Here is an 18051-nt window from a genome sequence, read left to right on the forward strand (position 1 = left end):
CACCTCTGCCAGCACAGCATGAAAGCAACCATACACAATCTGCAAATATATGAGCGTGGCTGTTTTCTAATAAAACTTTATTTACAAAAATAGGTTAGTGGCACTGATCTAATCCTTAGTGTTTTGAAAGAAAAGAATACCCAACATCACATAGTTGTTTTAATTTAAAGACCACTGAAGAGAAAATAAGGATGCTGGCCAGGCATGGTGGCTCATGCCTGTAATCCCAGCAATTTGGGAGGCTGAGGAGGGCAGATCACAAGGTCAGGAGTTCAAGACCAGTCTGGCCAACATGGTGAAACCCTGTCTCTACTAAAAATACAAAAATTAGCCAGATGTGTTGGCATGCACCTGTAGTCCCAGCTACTCGGGAGGCTAAGGCAGGAGAATCACTTGAACCCATGAGGTGGAGGCTACAGTGAGCTGAGATCACACCCCTGTACTCCAGGCTAGGTGACAGAGTGAGGCTCCATCTCAAAAAAAGAAAAAGAAAAAAAAAAAAAAAAAAGAAAATGTACTAGTAATAGAAGTTTCAACTGGAGCATCAATACCTTTGAATGCATACATTTAAAGGTTAGATTTCTTTGCTATGTACCAAGTAAAACCAAAAAAGTCACATTTGTATAACATTTCATTAATTGTAAACACAATGCAAAAAATGTTTAAATACGAGTTAAAATACAAAGTGTATTACATTAGCTATAAAAAAAATTAACTCCCTACAAATTTAAAATAGAATCCATTTACTACTAAATGCTACCAATGCTACCACCATCTCCACACTTCTTGGTACCCAATAACCCCTAAAATTGAGAGATGGTTTAGCAAACTGCATCAACATGCCACAGGCAAGGCATAGCTCTGAATTCTAGACATAAATAGTGCACTCAATGCAACTTTTATAAACATTTATGGACATTTCACTAGCTTTCCTTACTAGCCAAATATGTATTCCTTTGCTAAGAAACAAAAATAAGGCTGGGCGCAGTGGCTCACGCCTGTAATCCCAGCACTTTGGGAGGCCGAGGCGGGTGGATCACCAGGTCAAGAGATCAAGACCATCCTAGCCAACATGGTGAAACTCTGTCTCTACTAAAAATACAAAAATTAGCTGGGTGTGGTGGCGTGCACCTGTGGTCCCAGCTACTCGGGAGGCTGAAGCGGAAGAATCACTTCAACCCAGGAGGAGGAGGTTGCAGTGAGCGAGACTGCGCCACTGCACTCCAGCCTGGCGACAGAGCAAGACTCCATCCCAAAAAAAGAAAAAGAAAAGAAACAAAAATAAATATTTGGGGATTTCTTAATATTTAAAAAAATGAAATTAGCTGGGCATGGTGGCACACACCTGTACTACCAGCTACTTGGGAGGCTGAGGCAGGAGAATCACTCGAATCCAGGAGACGGAGGTTGCAGTGAGTCAAGACTGTACCACTGCACTCCAGCCTGGAAGACAGAGAGAGGCTCTGTCTCAAAAAATAAATAAATTTCAAAATGTTGGGAAGCCAAGGTGGGTGGATCAGGAGGTCAGGAGTTGAAGAAAAGCCTGGCCAAGACGGTGAAACCCAGTCTCTACCAAAATTACAAAAATTAGCCAGGCATGGTGGTAGGCACCTCTAATTCTAGCTACTTGGGAGGCTGAGGCAGAGAACTGCTTGAACCCAGGAGGCAGAAGGTGCAGTGAGCCGAGATCACACCACTGCATTCCAGCCTGGGTGACAAAGCAAGACTCCATCTCAAAAACAAAAAGGTTATATGACAAGACATTAGGCATGCTGGGTATTCAGTCTCACAATCATTTTTGAAATTATTTTCCAAACTGAGTTTCTATTTTTAAAAAAATCAGAAACTATTTCTCAACAGAGAAATTATCTTCCTTTATAGCTGGCCAAAATGTTACATATTTATAATTAAAACACTGGCAATTTCAATATTCAAATTTCAGAGCTTACCGAAAAGGTCCAGTTCTGTTAGCAGGTCGAGAATCCCCCCACATCTCTTTTTATCAAGAGGCCGCCAACAAGTAGATCCTTTTTCTACCAAATTCTGGTAATAGCAGTGCCTGTATAAAATAAACCACAAAAATTAGTTCTTTAGAACATGAACTAAAAGTTAAACTAGTTTCCCACTTCTTAGTTTATCAGGGACCACCACGCATCAGCATGTATACTCTGGGGTGGGGCGCAATGGCTCACACCTGTAACCTCAATACTCTGGGAGGCCAAGGCAGGCACATCACTTGAGCCAAGGAGTTTGAGACCAGCCTGGGCAACATGGCAAAACCTCATCTCTACTAAAAATACAAAAATTAGCCAGGCATGGTGCCAGGTGCCTGTAATCCCAGCTCAGGAGGCTCAGGCAGAATTGCTTGAACCCAGGCGGCAGAGGCTGCAGTGAGGCAAAATCATGCCACTGCACACCAGCCGGGGCAACAGAGCAAGAATCCATCTCAAAAAATGAAAAAATACAAAACTTAGCCAGGCATGGTGACATATGCCTGTAGTCCCAACTTCTTTATTGGAAGGCTAAGGTGGATCACTTGAGCTCGGGAGGATGAGGCTGCAGTAGGCCAAGACTGCACCACTGCATTCCAGCTCAGGAAAGAGTGAGAATGTCTTTAAAAAAAAAAAAAAAGAAAAAAAGTGTACTCTGGGCACCATAAACTTTTTAATATGCTATGAATGCTTCACATTTACTAAATAAAATAAGTATTTACTGATTTTTCTAGTGCTCACTAGCCCTTTCGTTTTGGAAACAGCATTGTAGTATCAACCCCACTGTCTCTGACTATTCCAACACCATCCAGCATGACCAATCAGAATAATCTATTACTCTCACTACAGTCATTGCTTTGAAGACAGACATGTAACTCAAGTCAAGATGAAAAGTTATCTCCTGGACTTTTGTTATAGCTACTGAAAAAGAGGCAAATCTTCATGACCTTGGATTTGGCAATGATTTCTTAAATATGACCCCTAAAGCACAAGGAACTGTAAAAGAAAATGTAAAGTGAACTTCATCAAAATTTAAAACTTGTGTATCAAAGGACACTACCAAGAGAGTAAAAAGACAGCCCATAGGTCATCAAAACAGCAGACCAGAAGTTTCAAGATCTCATTCCTTCATAGAAACATCAGAAAACAGCCAAGGTCTACAAGCAAATATCCAATCAAGAAAAAGCAACCTTCTGGCCGGGCATGGTGGTTCACACCTGTAATCCCAGCACTTTGGGAGGCCAAGGCAGGTGGATCACGTGAGGTCAGGAGTTTGAGACCAGCCTGACCAAAACGGTGAAACCCTGTCTCTTTAAAAAAAAAAAAAAAAAAGCAGAGAAGTTGAGGTGAAACTCTTTGGCAAATTAGGACATTCCAAAGCAACATGTATATGGAGAAATTTAGAAAGCCATAAATGCCAAGGCAAAATGTATGATCATACAAGACCTAGGCTGGGCACAGTGGCTCACGCCTGTAATCCCTGTACTTTGGTAGGCTAAGGTGAGTGGATCACTTGAGGCAGGTCAAGAGCTCAAGACCAGCCTGGCCATACTAAAAATACAAAAAATTAGCTGGGCATGGTGGCAGGAACCTATAGGCCCAGCTACTTAGGAGGCTGAGGCAGGAGAATCACTTGAACCCAGGAGGTGAAGGTTGGGGTGAGCCGAGATCATGCCACTGCACTCCACACTGGACAACAGAGCGAGATTTCATTGCAAAAAAAAAAAACCTAAACATAAACTGACAACCAAGAATTCTGTATCTGAGAAAACTGTCCTTCAAAAATTAAGTAAAATAATAAAGACATTCTCAGATAAAGAAAAGCTGATAGAGGCTCTTATACCACTATACATTACCAACTACAGTCCCAGCTACTTGGAAGCCTGAGGCAGGAGCATCGCTTGAACCCAGGAGGCGGAGGCTGCAGTGAGCTGAGATCACACCACTGTACTCCAGCCTGGCAACAGAGACTCCTTCTCCCCCAGCCCCCCCAAAAAAAAAGGAAAGAAAGAAATCAATCAATCAATCAATCAATCTCTGGTAAAGGCAAATACAGGAGCAATTGTAAAAACTAGCATTATTGTAATTTTGCTTTGTAACTCTGCTTTTCATTTGCAATGTGATCTAAAAACAAACTGATAAAAAATTATTAATCTAGGCTAATGAGATACGATTTACAAAGATGTAACCTATGACATAACAGAAAAGGGACAACAAAGGAGCTGCACCGGAGCAGTGATTTGCATGGTATGGAACTTAAGTTATTATAAATTCAAATTATTTTATAACTGTGAGATGTTAACTCCCATGGTAACTGCAAAGAATACATCTTTAGAATACACACATAAGAAAATGAGGTTGCCTCCTTATGCACTAGAAAAAAAAAGAAAGAAAATGAGAAGGGGCTAGGTACAGTGGCTCAGGCTTATAGTCCTAACACTTTGGGAGGCCGAGGAGGGAGGATCACTTAAGCTTAGGAGCTTGAAACCACCATGGGCCACATAGTGAGACGCTATCTCTACCACAGGCCAGTGGCTAATATCTGTAATCCGAGCACTTTGGAAAGCCAGGTGCTTGAGGCCAGGAGTTTGAGACCAGCCTAGGCAATATTGCAAGATGCCATCTCTATGAAAAATTAAAAAAATTATAAAGCCAGGTGGCGCATGCCTGTAGTTCCAGGTACTTGGGAACAACAAAGCAGGAGGATTGTTTGAGCCCAGGAGTCCGAGGCTGCAGTGAGCTATGATCTCACCACTGTACTCCAACCTGAGCAACACACACAAGCACAGCAAGACCCTGTCTCTTAAAAAAAAAAAAAATTGGGCCGGGCACAGTAGCTCATGCTTGTAATCCCAACATTTTAAGAGGCCAAGGCAGGCAGATTACCTGAGGCTAGGAGTTTCAGACCAGCCTGACCAACATGGAGAAACCCCATCTCTACTAAAAATACAAAATTAGCCAGGTGTGGTAGGCCATGCCTGTAATCCCACCTAGTTGGGAGGCTGAGGCAGGAGAATTGCTTGAACTCGGAAAGCGAAGGTTGCAGTGAGCTGAAATTGTACCATTGCAGTCCAGCCTGAGTGACAGAATGAGACTCCATCTCAAAAAAAAAGAAAAAAAAAAAAGAACACCAACATGATCCGACTATACGCTATCTTCAGGAAATTCACTTTAGATCCAAAGACACAAATAGGTTTGAAAGTGAAAGGATGCAAAAAGACATTTCATGCAGATAATAATCAAAGTTGGGGTAACTCTATTAACATCACACAAAACAGACTTTAAATACAAAAAGGTTACAAGAGACAAAGAAATACATATACACACACACACACACACACACACACACACACATACGCGCCTGTGTTTTTCTTTGTTTTTATTTTGTAGACAGAGGATCTCACTATGTTGGCCAGACTGGTCTCATACTCCTGGGCTCAAGTGATCCTCCCACCTCAGCCTCTCAAAGCGCTAGTTCATTACAGACATGAGCCACTGTGTGTCTGGTCTATATATTAATTTAAAAGCCTAATACAGCAAGACAATATAACAATTATGCACCTAATAATAGGACCCTAAAATGTAGAAAGCAAAAATTAAAAGATTTGAAGGAAGACATAGTTCTGCAATAACAGCTGAAAACCTCAAACCCCACTTTCAACAAGGAGACTGATCAGACAGAACATAAGGAGGGAACTTGAATGACACAATAAACCAACTAGACCTAACAGACATATACAGAACACTCCACCCAACCATGGCAGAATTACATTCTTCTCAAATGCACATGCAACATTCTTGGCCAGGCACAGTGGCTCATAACTGTAATCCCAACACTTTTGAGAGACTGAGGTGGAAGGACTGCTTGAGGCCAGGAGTCCAAGACCCACCTGGGCAATATAGCCAGACACCATCTCCTCAAATAAAAGCAAAAATTTGGTGGCATGCCCTTGTAATCCCAGCTACCTGGGAGGCTGAGACAGGAGAATCACTTGAACCAGGAGGTAGAGGCTGCAGTGAGTCAAGATCGTGCCACTGTACCCCAGCCTGGGCGACAGAGCGAGACTCCATCTCAAAAAAATAAAAATAAAAATAAAATTGGCTGAACATGATTGTGTGTGCCTGTATTTCCAGCTACTCAGGAGGCTGAGGTGGGAGGACTATTTGAGCCCAGGAGGTCAAGTCTGCAATGAGCCATGATCATGCTACTGCACTCCAGCGTGGGTGACAGAGTGAGACCTTGTCTCCCAAAAAAAAAGGTATGCTCTCCAACCAAAACAGTCAGAAATCAGTAACATAAGAAAAACTGGAAATTTAATCAATAAATTTTAAATATGCATAATCTCTGACTTTCCAGTTCCATTTATAGGAACTCATTCTCTAGACATTTATAGCGTAAGGTGACAAGTTTACAAAGGTACACAATAGAGCATGGTTTATAATAGCAAAAGATCATAGGCTGGGCACGGTAGCTCACACCTGTAATCCCAGCACTTTGGGAGGCCGAGGCAGGTGAATTACCTGAGGTCAGGCGTTCAAGACAAGTCTGGCTAAGATGGTGAAGCCCTATATCTACTAAAAATACAAAAATACTATATCTATTAAAAATACAAAATATAATACAAAAATACCAAATAAAAATACAAAAATTAGCCAGGTGTGGTGGTGCATGCCTGTAATCCCAGCTACTCGGGAGGCTGAGGCAGGAGAATCGCTTGAACCCAGGAGGCGGAGGTTGCAGTGAGCTGAGATCATGGCACTGTACTCCAGCTTAGGCAACAAGAGCAAAACTTGGTCTCAAAAAAAAAAAAAAGAGATTATAAAGCCTAAATGCACATCAATAGAGTATATTAATACTATAAGAACACTATGCAACTCAGGCCTGGTGCAGCAGCTCAAGCATGTAATCCCAGCACTTTGAGAGGCCAAGGCAAGCAGATCGCTTGAGCCTTGAAATTCAAGACCAGCCTGGGCAACACATGGTGATACCCTGTCTCTACAAAAAATACAAAAATTAGCTGGGTGTGGCAGAAGGTATCTGTAGTCCCAAATACTCTGGAGGTTGAGATAGGAGGATCCCGAGGCTTGATTCCAGGAGCAGAGGTTGCTTAAGCCAATCACACAACTACACTCCAGCCTAAGTAAGAACAAAACAAAATCTCAAAAAAAAAAAAAAAAAATACTATGTAATTCTAAAAAAAAATCAAGTAGCTATGGTAATTGATACAGAATAAGTTATTATGTATTAAGTTTTAAAAACGTGTGCAAAATATTATTTGTAACCTGGTGATATCTGTGCAAAATAGAAAAAAAATATATATATACAACAAAGTTAGTGGACTGACACTTCCCAATTCCAAAACCCACCACAAAGCTACAGTAATCAAGACAGTGTGGGCCGGGCATGCTGGCTCACCCTGTAATCCCAGCACTTTGGGAGGCCAAGGCGGGCAGATCACGAGGTCAGGAGTTCGAGACCAGCCTGACCAACATGGTGAAACCTTGTCTCTACTAAAATACAAAAATTAGCAGGGCATGGTGATGCACTCCTGCAATCCCAGATACTCAGGAGGCTGAGGCAGGAGAATGGATTGAACCGAGGAGGCAGAAGCTGCAGTGAGCCAAGATCGTGCCCCTGGCACTCTGGCCTGGGTGACAGAGCGAGACTCCATCTCAAAAAAAAAAAAAAAGAAAGAAAGAAAGACAGTGTAGGCCAGACACAGTGGCTCACGCCTGTAATCCAAACACTTTGGGAGGCTGAGGCAGACGGATCATGAGGTCAGGAGATGGAGACCATTCTGGCCAACATGGTAAAGCCCCATCTCCACTGAAAAAAAAAAAAAAAAAAATAGCTGGGTGCACACCTGTAGTCCCAACTACTGGGGAGGCTGAGGCAGGAGAATTGCTTGAACCCAGGAGGCGGAGATTAAAGTGAGCCAAGATCGTGCCCCTGGCACTACAGCCTGGGTGACAATGTGAGAGTCCATCTCAAAAAAAAAAAAAGGAAGACAGGGTGGCACTGACATAAGATTGACATACAGACCAAGGAAACAGAATTAAGAGTCTATAAACAGGACAGGCACAGTGGCTCACATCTGTAATCCCAACACTTTGGGAGACTGAGGCAAGAGGATCACTTGAGCCCAGAAGTTGACACCATCCTGGGCAAAATAGTGAGAACTTGTCACTACAAAAAAAATAAAAAATAAATTCTGAGACCGTATCTCACTCTGTCACCCAAGCTGGAGTGCGGAGGTGTATTCTCAGCTCACAGTACACTATAACCACCACCTCCCGGGCTCAAGCAATCCTCTCACCTCAGCCTCCTGAGTAGCTGGGACCACAAGCATGCACTACCATGCCCCACCAAGTTTTTTGTGTATTTCTGGTATAGGCAGGCTTTTGTCATGTTGCCCAGGCTGGTCTCAAACTCCTGATTCAAGCGATCAGCCTGACTCAGCCTCTCAGAGTACTGGGATTCCAAGTGTGAGCACCCAGCCCAGCCTACAAAAAAATTTTTTTAATTAGCCATGTGGACATGGCTGGGCACGGTCGCTCACGCCTATAACCCCGGTAACCCCAGCACTTTGGGAGGCTGAGACGGCTGAATAATATGAGGTCAGGAGTTCAAGACCAGGTGGACCAACATGGTGTAACCCCATCTCTACTAAAAATACAAAAGTAAGCCAAGCTAATTATAAAGACGTAGTGGCGAATGTCTGTAATCCCAGCTACTCAGGAGACTGTGGCAGGAGGATCACTTGAACCCAGAAGGCAGAGGTTTCAGTGAGCTAAGATTGTATCACTGCACTCCAGCCTGGGTGACAGAGTGAGATTGTCTCAAAAAAAAAAATTAGCAGCAAGGTGTGATGGTACACCTCTGTGGTCCCAGTTACTCAGAAGGCTAAAGTGGGAGGATGACGTGAGCATGGGAGTTTCAGCCTGCAGTGAGCCATGACTGTACCACTCCACTCCAGCCTGGGCAACAGAGCGAGACCCTGTTATAAAAAAATAAATAAAAAAAGAAAGAGGGTTGGGCGCAGTGGCTCATGCCTGTAATCCCAACACTTTGGGAGGTCAAGGAGAGCGGATCACAAGGTCAGGAGTTCTAGACCAGACTGGCCAATATGGAGAAACCTTGTCTCTACTAAAAATACAAAAATTAGCCAGGTGTAGTGGTGGGCACCTGCAGTCCCAGCTACTCAGGAGGCTGAAACAGGAGAATTGCTTGGACCCGGGAAGCAGAGGTTGCAGTGAGCTGAGATCATGCCACTGCACTCCAGCCTGGGCAACACAGAGACACTCAGTCTCAAATTAATTAATTTTAAATAAATAAATTAGCCAGGGATGGTGGTACACACCTATAGTCCCAACTACTCAAGAGACTGAGGTGGGAGGTTCACTTAAGCCTAGGAGTCTGGGGTCTAGCCTGAGCAACATGGCAAGACCCTGTTTCAAAAAAAAAGTCCAAATTGAGTAAATATTTATAATACATATCACTATAATTAGTCATAATGTTCACTATGATAAGGAAAACACGAACATAAGATACTAGTACACACTCACTAGAATGGCTAAAATTAAAAACATACCAAATCAAATATACAGAATGATTTCCAGCAATGAGAACACCTGCCTGTAATCCCAGTACAGTACTTTGGAAGAGCTGAGGCAGGCAAATTGCTTGAGATCAGGGGTTCAAGGCCAGCCTGTGAAACACAGTAAAACCATGTCGCTACAAAAAAATACAAAAATTGGGCCAGGCGCTGTGGCTCATGCCTATAATCCCAGCACTTTGGGAGGCCGAGATGGGAGGTCAAGAGTTTGAGACCAGCCTGATCAACATGGCAAAACTCTGTCTCTACTAAAAATAAAAAATTAGGCTGGGTGCAGTGGCTCGAGCCCTTAATCCCAACACTTTGGGAGGCTGAGGCAGGTAGATCATGAGGTCAAGTTCAAAATCATCCTGGCCAACATGATGAAACCCCATCTCTATTAAAAACACAAAAATTAGGCCAGGTGCAGTGGCTCACTCCTGTAATCCCAGCACTTTGGAAGGCTGAGGCAGGCAGATCACAAGATCAGAAGTTTGAGACCAGCCTGACCAACATGGTGAAACCCCATCTCTACTAAAAATACAAAAAATTAGCCAGGCATGATGGTGTGTGCCTGTAATCCCAGCTACTCAGGAGGCTGAGGCAGGACAATCACTTGAACCAGGGAGTCAGAGGTTGCAGTGAGCCAAGATCTCACCGCTGAACTCCAGCCTGAGGACAGAGCAAGACTCTGTCTCAAAGAAAAAGAAAAATACAAAAGTTAGCCAGGTATGGTGGCACATGCCTGTAATCTCAGCTACTTGGGAGGTTAAGGCAGGAGAAGCACTTGAACCTCGGAGGCAGAGGCTGCAGTAAACAGAGATTGTGCCATTGCACTCCAGCCTGGGGGACAGAGTGAGACTCTGTCTCAAAAAAAAAAAAAAAAAAAATCCTGGCATCGTAGAACATATCAAAAAAAACAAATACTCAGGAGAGACTGAAGTGGGAGGATCACTTGAGCCCAGGAGGTCAAGGCTGCAGTGAGTTACAATCGTGCCACTGCATTCCAGCCTAGGTCATAAAACGAGACCCTGTCTTTTTTCTTTTTTTTTTTTTTTTTTAAAAAAAAGACCTCTTCTCATACATTGCTGACGAGAATACAAAACAGTACATCCATTTTGGAAACTGGTATAATAGGTACTAACCTATGATCAGCAACTCCACTTCTTCATTTTCTGTTTTCTTTCTATTTTCTGTGTCCAATCACACATTAAGCAACTCCACTTCTTGGGATTTATCCAAAATGAATAAAAACAAAAGACTTGTATAAAAAAATTCACGACACCTTTATTTATAACACTTTTTTTTTTTTTTTTTTTCCATGCATTAGTAGTTGTTATTTCCCACCAATGGCAGAAATGCCTCTTTCTTTTTTTTTTGAGACAGAGTCTCGCTCTGTCACCCAGGTGGCAGTGCAGTGGCGTGATTTTGCCTCTCTGCAACCACCCCCTCCCAGGTCCAAGTGATTCTCCTGCCTCAGACTCCCAAGTAGCTGGAACTACAGGTGCCTGCCATCACACCCGGCTAATTTTTGAATTTTTAGTAGAGATGGGGTTTCACCATATTGGCCAAGCTGGTTTCAAACTCCTGACCTTGTCATCCACTTGCCTCAGCCTCCCAATAATACTTTTTAAAAATGGAAACATAAACTGTCATGAGATTAAAGTTAAAAAAAAAAAAAAAAAAAGAGGCCAGACTCGGTGGCTCACGCCTGTAATCCTAGCACTTTGGGAGGCCGAGGTGGGTGGGCCGAGGTGGGTGGATCACTTGAGATCAGGAGTCCAAGACCAGCCTGGCCACCATGGTGAAACCCCATCTTTTAAAAAAAAAAAAAAGAAAGAAAGAAGCAACCCAAATATACTTATACAGGAGATGAGACAAAACATTTGTGTCCTGAATGGTTTTCCTCTCTGGGACAATTTACTTCAGTTAGGTTTCAAATGAAGAAGTGCTTTCTTGATAAAGTGAGAGGGGGTGAACAGGGGAAAGCAGAAAGAATAATCAACAAGACCTTTTTATTTTTGAGACAGAGTTTTGCTCCTGTTGCCCAGGCTGGACTGCAGTGGTGCGATCTTGGCTCTCTTGGCTCTCTGCAACCTCTGCCTCCTAGTTTAAGTGATTCTCCTGCCTCCTGCCTCAGCCTCCTGAGTAGCTGGGATTACAGGCATGCACCACCACGCCCGGCTACTTCTGTATTTTTAGTAGAGACGGGGTTTCACCATGTTGGTCAGGCTGGTCTCAAACTCCAGACCTCAGGTGATCCGCCCACCTCAGCCTCCCAAAATGCTGGGATTACAGGTGTTAGTCACTGCACCTGGCCCAACAAGACCTATTCTTTTTATTTCTTTTTTTTTTTTTTAATTCAGCAGAGAACATTAACAAAAGAAAGAATGAAGAATTTAAAAATGAAAATAAAAATTATTTTATAATTATGGTAAAACATTTGGGTATGTAAAGAGTTTCACTCTGTTGCCCAGGCTAGAGTGCAGTGGTGCAATCTCGGCTCACTGCAACCTCTGTCTCCCAGGTGCAAGCAATTCTTGTGCCTCAGCCTTCCAAATAGCTAGAATTACAGGCACACACCACCACACTCAGCTAATTTTTGTGTTTTGGTAGAGGCAGGATTTCACCATGTTGCCTAGGCTGGTCTTGAACTCCTGAGCACAGGTAATCTGCTCACCTCAACCTCCCAAAGTGCTAAGACTATACCATAAGCATAAGCCACCATGCCCAGCCTATTTTAACCATCTTTAAGTGCACCATTTAGCTACAGCAATCACAACAGTACAGTGATGACATAAAGATAGACATAAAGACCAATCAACTGAATGGAGAGATGAGAAATAACTCCTCACATATATGGTCAATTTTTTCTTTTGAGATGGATTCTCGCGTCTTGCCCTGTCACCCAGGCTGGAGTGCAATGGTGCAATCTCAGCTCACTGAAGCCTCTGCCTCCCAGGTTCAAGTGATTGTCTTGCCTCAGCCTCCCAAGTAGCTGGGATTACAGGCAGGCACCACTATGCCCAGCTAATTTTTGTACTTTTAGTACAGACAGGGTTTCACCGTGTTGGCCAGGCCGGTCTTGAACTGCAGTCAACTGATTTTCAACAAAGGTGTCAAAAACATTCAATGGGGAAAGCACAATCTTTTTCCCAGATGGAAAATGGTACTGGGAAAACTGAATAACCACATGCAAAACAATAAAATGGGACTCTTACCCAACATAATGTATTAAAAAAGCCCAAAATGGATCAAAGACCCAAACCTAAGAGCTAAAACTATAAAAAACTCTTAGGGAAAAAGTTTCAACTGGCAATAATTTGCAAATGAGGCACAGATTTTAAAAAAAAGATAAATTGGACTTGATCAAAACGAAAACATCTGTGCATCAAAAGATACTATCAACAGAGTATAAAGAAAACCCACAGGAAGAAAAAGAAAGAGAAAAAGGAAAAAAAAAAGATAACCCACAGAGAGAAAAAATATTTGTAAATCACATTATCTGACAAGGAATATCTAGAGTATATAAAGGACTCCTAAAACTCAAGAACAAAGACAAAAATCTAATTTTACTTTATTTTTAGAGACTGTCACCCCGGGTGGAGTGCAGTGGTGCAATCACAGCTCACTGCACCCTCAAACACTTGGGCTGAAGAGAGCCACCTACCTCAACCTCCAGGAAGCTGGCACTACAGGTGTGCACCTCCACATCCAGCTCAAAAACCTAATTTTAAAATGGTCAACCAAAGACATGAATAGATACTTCTTCAAGGAGAATATACAAATAACCAATAAACACATGAAAAGATGATCAACATCCCTTACCATTAGGGAAATGCAAATCAAAACCACAATGAGATACCACTTCACATCCATTAGGATAGCTATTTAAAAAAAAAAAAAAAAGAAAGAAAGAAAAGAGAAAAAGGCCCACACCTGTACTCCCAGCACTTTGGAAAGCCAAGGTGGACAGATCATTTGAGGTCAGGAGTTCAAGACCAGCCTGGCCAACAAGGTAAAACCCCATCTATACTAAAATATAAAAATTAGCCAGGCGTGGTGGCACATGCCTGTAATCCCAGCTACTCGGAAGGCTGAGGCACAAGGATTTCTTCAACCTGGGATGCAGAGGTTGCAGTGAGCTGAGATCACGCCACTTCACTCTGTGGTAGGCAACAGAGTAAGACTCTGTCTCAAAAATAATAAAATAAAATGCCAGCCGGGTGTGGTGGCTCATACCTGTAATCCCAGCACTTTGGGAGGCTGAGGCAGGCGGATCATGAGGTCAAGACATCGATACCATCCTGGCCAACACAATGAAACCCTCTCTCTACTAAAATACAAAAATTAGCTGGGTGTGGTGGCATGCGTCTGCGGTCCCAGCTACTCGGGAGGCTGAGGCAGGAGAACTGCTTGAACCTGGGAGGCGGATGCTGCAGTGAACCAAGATCTCACCATTGCCCTCCAGCCTGGCACCTGGTGAAAGAGTGAGACTCTGTTTCTAAAAAACAGAAAGAAAAAAGGAAAACGCCAGGCGCAGTGGCTCATGCTTATAATTTCAGCACTTTGGGAGGCCAAAGTGGGAGGACTGCTTGAGTTCAGGAGTTGGAGACCAGCATGAGCACATGGCGAACTCTACAAAAAATAAAATAGCCAGGGCTGGGCATGGAGATTCACACTTGTAATCCCTTCTATTCTCATGTAGCCTTTTCTCTCTGTACACACACTCCTGGTATCTAGTCCTTTTCTTACAAGGACACCAGTCCTACTGGATTAAGGCCTCATCCTTATGATATCTTCTAATTTGTTAATTATCTCTGTAAAGATTCTATTTCCAACTACAGTCACACTGGGGCTTAGGGCTTCAACATATCAATTTTCAGGAGGACACAATTCAGTCTATAACAAAACCTTTGTGCATTGTTGGTAGAATGTAAAATGGTGCAACCACCGTGGAAAACAGTAGGGCAGTTCCTTAAAAAAGTGACACATAAAACTTAAGCAACACAGTGAAATCCCACAGCTACAAAAAAATTTGAAAAATAAGCTAGGTGTGGTGGTGTGCACCTGAATTCTCAGCTACTCAAGAGGTGAGAGGATAGCTTGAACCAAGAAGATCAGGGATAAAGAGAGCTGTCACTGCACGACTGCACTCGCCTGGACAACAGAGCAAGGCCCTGACAAAAAAAAAAACAAAAAACTGCCAGGCATGGTGGCTTACGCCTGTAATCCCAACACTTTGGGAGGCTGAGACAGGTGGATCACTAGGTCAGGAGTTCGAGACCAGCCTGACCAACACGCTGAAACTTCGTCTCTTTAAATAAGAAAAAAGAAAAAAGTTCTGAAGCTGGATTTTTATGATGGTTGCACAACAATAAGAATGTACTTAATATCAATGAATGGTCCACTTAAAAATGGTTTAAAAGGGCCAGGTGCAGTGGCTCAGGCCTGCAATCCCAGCACTTTGGGAAGCCGAGGTGGGTGGACAACGAGGTCAGGACTCCAAGACCAGCCTGGTCAAGATGGTGAAACCCTGTCTCTACTAAAAATACAACTCCAAGACCAGCCTGGTCAAGATGGTGAAACCCTGTCTCTACTAAAAATACAAAGAGTAGTAGCCTGTAATCTCAGCTACTCAAAAGGCTGAGGCAGAGAAGTGCTTGAACCTGGGAGGCAGAGGTTGCAGTGAGCCAAGATCGCACTACTATACTCTAATCTGGGCAATAGAGACTCTATCTCAAAAGAAAAAAAAGAAAAAATGGTTAAAAAAGATACAAATGAGCAAAAACCAAGAAAACTCAATGAAATACCACTTCACACCCATTAGGATGGCCATTATCAAAACAAACAAATAAAAAACCACATATACACATACAAATTTACCAAAAAAGGAAAAACAGAAAATAAGTGTTGGGGAGGATGTGGGAAAATTGGAACCCCTGTGTTCTACTGGTGGGAATGTAAAATGATGCAGCCACTAAGGAAAACAGTATGATGGTTCCTCAAAGAGCTAAACATTTAATAACCAACCATCAGCTAGGTGCAGTGGCTCATGCCTATAATCCCAGTACCTTCAGAGGCCAAGGAGGGAAGATGGCTTGAGGCCAGGAGATCGAGACCAGCACAGACAGCATAGGGAGACCCTGTCTCTATAAAAAAAAACAAAAATAAAAAAATTATGGGCCAGATGTGGTGGCTCATGCCTGTAATCTCAGCCCTCTGAGAGGCCAAGGCAAGAGAATCACTTTAACCCAGGAGTTCGAGACCAGCCTAGACAACGAGGAAAGAGTTCATCACAATAAAAAATAAAAATTAAACAAACAAACAAAAAAATTAGCTGGTTGTGGCAGCCCACACCTGTAGTCCCAGCTACTAAGGAGGCTGAAGCAGGACGACTGCTTGAGCCTACAGGTTCGAGGCTGCAGTGAGCCATGACTGTGCCACTCAACTCCAGCCTGGGCAACAGAACAAGACTCTGTCTCTAAAAGAAAATGAATAATAATAATTACTATATAGCAATTTCACTTCTGGGTATATACTCAAAAGAATTCAAAGCAGGAACTCAAAGAGATATTTGTACACCAATGTTCACAGAAGCATTATTTACAATAGTCAAAAGGTGGAAACAACCAAAGTGTCTACTATAAATTAATTAATAAAACAAAATGTGGAGTACACACACAATGGATTAAGCCATAAAAAGGTATGAAGTTCTGACACACACTACAACATGGATTAACCTTGAAACCATTAAACTAAGTGAAATAAACCAGACACAAAAAGGACAAATATTGTATGATTCCATTTAGTATTTGCAGTACCTAGAACAGGCACATTCATACAGACACAAAGTAGATCAGAGATTACCAGGGGCTAGAAGGAGGAGGAAATGGGAAGTTATTTGTTTAATGGTTACAGTTTTTTTTTTTCACTGCAACAGCCTCCCAGGTTCAAGAAATTCTCCTGCCTCAGCCTCCCAAGTAGCTGGGACTACAGGCGAACACCACCATGCCAGGCTAATTTTTTGTATTTTTAGTAGAGATGGGATTTCACCGTGTTGTATCTCCTGACCTTGTGATCCACCCTCTTCAGACTCCCAAAGTCCTGAAATTACAGGCATGAGCCACCATGCCTGGCCTCCTTTTTTTTCAGACGGAGTCTGGCTCTGTAGCCCAGGCTGGAGTGCAGTGGCATGATCTCAGCTCACTGCAACCTCCACCTCCCGAGTAGCTGGGATTACAGGTGCTGACCTCAAGTGATCTGTCCGCCTTGGCCTCCCAAAGTGCTGGGATTACAGGCATGAGCCACCACCCTGTCTGGTTGTAGATTCTGTTTGAGATAATAAAGTTTCAAAAATAGTGGTGTTGCTTGTATTACATTGTGAATGTAATTAATACCACTAAATTGTACACTTAAAAATGGTTTAAAGGACAAATTTTGTGAAAATATACATAAACACACATAAAAACATATATTTACTACAATTTGTTTCATTTATTTATTTATTTATTTTTTAGACAAGAGTCTTGTTCTGTCGCCCACATTGGAGTACAGTGGCATGATATCTCCTCACTTCAATCTCTACCTCCCCGGTTCAAGTGATATTCCCATCTCAACCTCCCGAGTACCTAGGACTAACAGGAGCATGCCACCATGCCTGGCTAGTTGTTTCTTTGTTGTATTTTTTGTAGATACAGGTTTCACCATGCTGTACAAGCTCACAATTTGTTTTAAAAATACTCTGCCACCGACCCAGCGCCTCAGAGAGTGGAATTTCCTCCGCGCCGCACCGCAGCCTTCAGCGCTCAGTCCGCCGGGAAATGAAGATCACAAATTGTTTTAAAAATACTGTAAGAGGGCCAGACATGGTGGCTCACACCTGTAATCCCAGCACTTTGGGAGGCTGAGGCAGGTGGATCACCTGTGGTCAGTAGTTCAAGATAAGCCTGCCAAGATGGCCAGACGCGGTGGCTCACGCCCGTAATCCCAGCACTTTGGGAGGTCGAGGACGGTGAATCTCGAGGTCAGGAGATCAAGACCATCCTGGCTAACACGGTGAAACCCCATCTCTACTAAAAACAAAATTAGCCAGGCGTGGTGGTACACACCTGTAGTCCCAGCTACTTAGGAGGCTAAGGCAGAAGACTCACTTGAACCCGGGAGGCGGAGGTTGCAGTGAGCTGAAATTGTACTACTGCACTCCAGCCTGGGTGACGGAGCAAGACTCTGTCTCAAAAAGAAAAAGAAAAAAATTAGGGCCGGGCGCGGTGGTTCACGCCTGTAATCCTAGCACTTTGGGAGGCCGAGATGCGTGGATCACCTGAGGTCCGGAGTTCAAGACCAGCCTGGCAATCATGGTGAAACCCCATCTTTAAAAAAAAAAAAAAAAAATTAGCTGGGCATGATGGCGGGCGCCTATAATCTCAGCTGCTCCAGAGGCTGAGACAGGAGAATCCCTTGAA

At 43.1% G+C, this 18051-nt stretch overlaps 1 protein-coding gene across 1 annotated transcript in view; it reads right to left on the reverse strand.

Annotated features, from left to right (window-relative positions):
- RBM6 (RNA binding motif protein 6) overlaps positions 1-18051 on the reverse strand; it is a 138736-nt gene that overhangs the window by 118720 nt on the left and 1965 nt on the right. Inside the window, exon 2 of the mRNA XM_037736710.1 lies at positions 1950-2059. Coding sequence (XP_037592638.1) covers positions 1950-1993 — 44 coding nt within the window. The 5' untranslated portion in view covers positions 1994-2059. The remainder of the gene's footprint in view (positions 1-1949; positions 2060-18051) is intronic.

The sequence above is a fragment of the Cebus imitator genome, unplaced genomic scaffold (genome assembly GCF_001604975.1).
Source record: "Cebus imitator isolate Cc_AM_T3 unplaced genomic scaffold, Cebus_imitator-1.0 Scaffold0, whole genome shotgun sequence".
Classification (NCBI taxonomy): Eukaryota; Metazoa; Chordata; class Mammalia; order Primates; family Cebidae; genus Cebus; species Cebus imitator.